General features: G+C 39.3%; 1 protein-coding gene across 1 annotated transcript in view; it reads right to left on the bottom strand.

Annotated features, from left to right (window-relative positions):
- The window catches only part of PDGFRL (platelet-derived growth factor receptor-like), a 49,544-nt gene extending 46,936 nt beyond the window's left edge, over positions 1 to 2,608 (bottom strand). Inside the window, exon 1 of the mRNA XM_012662906.1 lies at positions 2,605 to 2,608. Coding sequence (XP_012518360.1) covers positions 2,605 to 2,608 — 4 coding nt within the window. The remainder of the gene's footprint in view (positions 1 to 2,604) is intronic.
- Between the last annotated feature and the right edge of the window lie 3,283 nt (positions 2,609 to 5,891).

Below are 5,891 nucleotides of genomic sequence, written 5' to 3'. Positions count from 1 at the left end.
GTAAGTCTTATTTTTTCCACATAAGCTTAATAATTATTAGACTTATTTCTCACTTTTGCTTGTTCACATATTTGTTTTGCCATTGTGAATTAAAATTTCCCCCATTACATTTTCAAACTGGTTAACGCTGGTAGACAGAAAACAATTTTGGAATTCTATTTCCCAAGCCTTTTCTACATCGCATACACCTTAGCTAAATGTAGACACATAACCCTTATCCTAGGTTTGTGTTATGGGCTGAGGCGTGTCCCCTCAAAAATTCATTTGCTCAAGTCCTAAGCTGCAGTGAGTGTGACTGTATTTGGAGGCAGAGGCTTAAAAGAGGTAATAAAATTAAAATAAGGTCTCCTTAGGGTGGGCCGTGATCCAATGTGTTTGGTGTTCCTAAAAGAAGAGGAAATTTGGATGCAGACGGGAGCAAGGAGGGAAGACCACATGGAAACACAGGGAAAAGAAGGCCATCTAAGAGCCAAGGAGAGAGGCTCAGAAGGAGTCAATTCTGCCGACACCTTAATCTCAGACTTCCAGCCTCCAAAACGGCGAGAAAATGCATTTCTGTTGTTCAAGCCAGCCGGTCTGTGACACCTTGTTATGGTAGCCCTAGCAAACTAACAGAGGGGTCTGTATTAGGATAGGAGCAGGGGTTATGAGAAGTATAGGGGCTTTCCATGACATGCAGCTATTTAATCACAAGGCTTATTATCCCTGAATGAGACAATTTCGAGATGACTTTGAATTTGAAAAATAAAACTGCCAAAGCTGTGGGTTTTTTTTTGTTCCCGCTTTTCTTTTCTTTTTTCAAAGCTGTGTTTTTGATGGGTTTTATTTCACTATAAAAATCATGTGCTTCGTCTCTAGGGTAAGAAAGAATTTTATTATTAGAATCTCTATGTTTATCTTTTCCGTTTTTCCTCCAACAATTGCTGCAATGTTGGCCAATTAAAATAAGCACTGTCTTGCAGCTCTAACTCTAGTACAACTTGAAGCCTGGTTTTCTAAGTCCTGATTAATCTTTTGTATGTTTAGCTTGTATCTGGTCACCTTATTAGTCTAAATAGTTTTCCGTTGATCTCTTGGGTTTCTAGATAAATGATCAGGTTACCTGCAACACCCACTTTTTCTGTCTTTATTAGCTGTTGCCTGTCTGCTACCTCTGCCTCACTCTTGCATTAGCCTTTAGTGTTTATAATCCACTGACCCCTAACTCAGGGAAACACAGAGTGGCTCAGGGATGGAACAGACCAGTGGATCCACACCTCCCCTGAATCAGCTACTTCCTTATGTGGGAAGAGAGGAAAATGAAAACACAGAAACACCTTGTAAAAGTGGTATCCAGGGACCCACCCACTACTGGGAGGGCATAGTATTATCAGAGTGGCCATGCTTTATTATTTTTCTCTGAAGAGCGATGGCTGCGGTTCTTTGCATTGGCTTAACAAATGGGGAGTTCCAGAGAAAAGAGGAGAATAGCAGAGGGAGAGGTAAAAAATCAGAAATGGAAGAGTGAGAGAACCGAGTGTGATCCAGGGGCGGTGGGGGAAAGCCTGCCTTTGTAGACCTAGATCTATAAAAGTGTGTTTCTTTCAGTTTTCCTTAGAAGCACAAGTTGGTATACAATGCGCACCTGACAGATGAAAAGTCACAGTGACATTTCAGTGCTTCCATTATGACTTCCTTGTTTGTAAATTATTTTACCTGTAAAATTTTCATTGTAAACTTTAATGAATAGGGGTTTTCTATGACTACTCAGTAGTCCTAGAAAAATCTCCATACTCCTTTGCCCTCACTACTTATTTCCCCCCTTCAAAGGAGTCAATACTATCAGGAATTTATTAGGTAAGCAAAATAAAAAAAAAAAAAAAAAAAAAAAAAAGAAATTGGCCAATATTTTGGGCATCCTTTTCCCATCCCCAAGATGAGAACGTTTAACTTCTCTAACTTGTCTCCATTAACTACAGAAATATAATCAAGATGAAATTTTTTTTTTTTTTAACAAAAAAGAATGCTTCAAGGTTTTAGCAGGAGCTAACTTTAGTAGTTTTAAATATGGCACTCCCCGAAAACTACATTCTAATAGAAATGCCAGACATTTTTGATGCTCCCAGAGCCACTCATCAAGAGACACCACAGGGTAAGGCAAGGATCCTCGAAACTTTAGTCTACTTAAAATCAACGAGGCAAAAGAAATTACCTTCCTAGCTCCAGGATACAGCATGTTGTAAGCAAGCATCACATATTCACTGGTTGCAAGAGCAACTGTAAATGGCAATGGAGGACACAACTCGAAGCTGAAATGTAAAATAGGAAACACGTGATTTAAGACTTTCAGTCTGTCCTTCCTATGTTCCTTCTCTTTACTTAACCCCCCTAATTATCTCTCATCTATTTGCTTTCCTCTGCTTACTTGCTGTAAATGCTTTTTTTGAAAAGCATCTACTGTCAGTCCTCATACCTTCGTGCCAATTTAAGTCAATACATCTGCCCAAAACATTGGCATTTTAAGCCTGATTTTTACCAGGGCAGTGAAACCCTTGGTCCTTCCGTGAAGAATTACTAGGTGTCAATGACCAGTCAGGAAAAGATTCTAGTGACTTAGCTACTCACCCATTGGCGAACCTCAGAATCCTGAACCATGACAATGATGTAGTATTTTTAGGTTAAGGGACCCAGAGCCCCAAAACTGGCTTGCTTCCCACCGTGGAGATTTGGGGCCACCCTGGCTAGTGCGGTCCCTATCTTATTTTCCCTCTGCCTGTTGACTGCTCCAATCTTAGTAGAGTTTAACAAGGACTCTTTACCCAGGGTTTATGACATCTGGAATCTCTGGTATCTAAAAGTATGTAAGAGGTGGCTACCAATCTGCCACTAGGAAGGTTCACTTAAGTAAATCAGTATTGAGTTCAGTTTCTTTCTAGATAGTTCCACCCATACTTTGACCTACTTTAAAAGACAAGTTGAGATAATGTTTTAATGGGAGTTAATTTTGTATCTTTGAGAATATTTTGACATATTTTATGAGATGACATGAATCATTCTTTCCACACAGACAGATGGAACTTCTCAGCGTAATCCCTGAGCAATCCATGGGCTTTGAGCCCTTAATCCAAAAAGGAAGGCTCTCTATGGCCTTCTTTAAACACCAAGATCATGTTCCTACTTCTAGGGGCTTCTGGTTGGACCCACAGCCCAGACAGAGCTTCTGGGGGATTAATTTCTTCATGTGATCCCACATGAAGGTGGGGCACCAAAACCTAGGGCTGCGATCCTAACCAAGCCAACAATTAAATTGTTTTAGGCTTCCACTTGGCAAATACTTAGCTATTTTAGTCTGGTTTTCAATGCTGGCTAAATTGATCATATTAAAGTTTTAAAAATTCAGTATGTTCCTCTAATTTACTAGAATCAATAGGAATGAACTATATACACAAAGACATTTCAAAATTAAACAAGCTAATTTGACCAGGTGCAGTGGCTCATGCCTGTAATCTCAGCACTTTGGGAGGCTGAGGCAGGAGGATTGTTTGAGGCTGGCCTGTGCAACACAGCGAGACCGATCTCTACAAAAAATTAAAGAATTAGCCAGGCATGGTGGTTCATGCCTGTAGTCCCAGCTATTCAGGAGGCTGAGGCAGGAATTTGAGGTTATAGTGAGCTAAAATCATGCCACCGTCCTCTAGCCTAGGTGACAGAGCAAGACTTTGTTTCCAAAACAAACAAAAAACCAAAAGCAAAAAAAAACTAATTCAAGAGATTTGTAATTTTAAATAACTTAGAATCATGTTAAAAAGCTCTCTGACTTCTCCCTCCTTACCAGAGGGTAAAAACAATTAAATACTTATTTGCTACAGTGAAAAATGTCTTAGTTACACATAACTGATCACTAATTATTAAAGGCTATGATACGATGGAAGGAATATTTGAGGAGCTTCTTGCAGATCAAAAGTGTCAAAGTGACTAGCTCATTAAATGGCAGTTGAAGTGTAGGATCTCAGATGCCTGATCCCTGGTGTCATGCTTTAGGAGCAACTGATACTTTTTGGAATGTTCCATGAAGATCAAGGGTATGTGAAGACATCTCTTATCTCATGGTACTTGCTAGTCATACAGTAGGCCGTCGGCTGCCGGGTGAATATTCTTAACAATATAATCGTTTCAATGTATATTGTACTATACTCTGAGATTTAAAAGTTTACAAATAAAAAAGGAGTTTAAATAAGTATGAAATGTATGCGTTTGGTATGTGTGATACATATATATGCTACATTATTACAAGTCATATTAAAATTTATTTTAAAAATACATGGTCACATCAGAAAGCACATTTTACAGTGGTAAAGCAGCAACAGTTTTTATTACAAATGCTAAAAAAGAAACCAACTTTGTCAGTAAAAAGGAACAATGATTATCATTTAAAACATTTAAATTTAAAATTACATACTAAACAAAACAATCTTTACACTCACACAAATCCAATGTCTTTGTTGGTTTTTACAGACACGTAATTTCTGTAGGGTTTTGGGCCCTATGAACAATTTCTATTAAGTACAATGATAACAAAATAAAGCAATAAAACAACTGGGCACCCCTACTGGACAACGAAGATAAAAAGCCCATCAGTCAGGTGTGGGCCAAAGAGACCCACTCCGTGAGCAATACAAGGCTCTTAACCGCGTGGGTCTTGGCCACACACTTTGCACAGGCCGTCACTGCGTGTGCGGGGACTGTGATAGGCCAGGCCCTACCGTGCCAGTTCCAGGAATCGGCTACCCCTTCCACGAGTCATCAAGGTTCCTTGGTCCTTACTCATCTTGATCTACTCATGGGATATTGAGAAATGAAATTAAAGACCCCAAACTACCTTGCTTTTACTTGAAGTCTTTCACTTCTATCCCATCATTCTAACACCCCACCCAGAAGATCTTTGGATGCTCCCACTTTGCAGGTTGCCTGACCCTGGAACCGGCCTGGGGTCCCGGTTATGATCCCCACGGGCTGTCAGTGGTCAGGGAAGGCTCTTTCAGGCCCAGAGATTGCGAAAGTGGCTTCAGCCATGGTGCTAAGTAAAACACTCTAGCACGTAGCGTTACTGATTGGGTTAAGCCCTAACAAAATGCATTTGAAATCAATAAGGCTAAACTGTGTACACACAAATAATAACAAATATTACAAAAACCGACAACCAAACCAATAACACTAAAAGCTCAGACTTCTCAAAATCCAGAAACCTATTTTAAAGTGTTTAAATATAATGATATAAGAAAAAAAAAACTCAGCTAAACAAAGTCAAGCAACCTTATTTTCACATCTACGTGACTAAGAAATATGACCTTTGCTGGCATTTATTTATCACAAGAACTTCAGTACGTTTCCCCTTGACATTTAAGAACATGTTGGAGAACTTTATAAAGTAGAAAGTGTACAAAGAAGGCACTGTTTTGGCACTAACAAAAAGGACAGTTAATTTCACCTCGCCCCCCCTCCCCGAATCACAATAACCATGTAAACTTTAATAACCCACAATGTACACGCTAAACCCAATCCTTTAAAGTCCCACGGAAATTGTATTTAACTGACAATCACTTGAAACATATCAGGAGAAATCATGAATAGCACAGGGAAGGGAGAGTGGGAATCTTGGCACAGTTTCATCATGGGGTTTGTAATCTTGGGATATGCCCTGACTTAAGAGAGCAGAAGGCTCATCTACTCCCTCTGTTATCACCACTGGAGGGCGATTACTTCCCCTTATTCTCCCCGCTGAGCATTTAAATCAACTTAGAAAATAACTTGATAAAAACAGATTCTAATCCAAAATATTCAAAGTGTTTTATTGAAAAAAAATTTAACAACTACCTGCGAACACCCAGGACTTTGGAAATATTTTGGCTAAT

The sequence above is a fragment of the Propithecus coquereli genome, unplaced genomic scaffold (assembly GCF_000956105.1).
Source record: "Propithecus coquereli isolate 6110/MARCELLA unplaced genomic scaffold, Pcoq_1.0 Scaffold79, whole genome shotgun sequence".
Classification (NCBI taxonomy): Eukaryota; Metazoa; Chordata; class Mammalia; order Primates; family Indriidae; genus Propithecus; species Propithecus coquereli.
The sequence above is the reverse complement of the archived record's forward strand: the minus strand, read 5'-3'. Positions and strand labels throughout refer to the sequence as shown.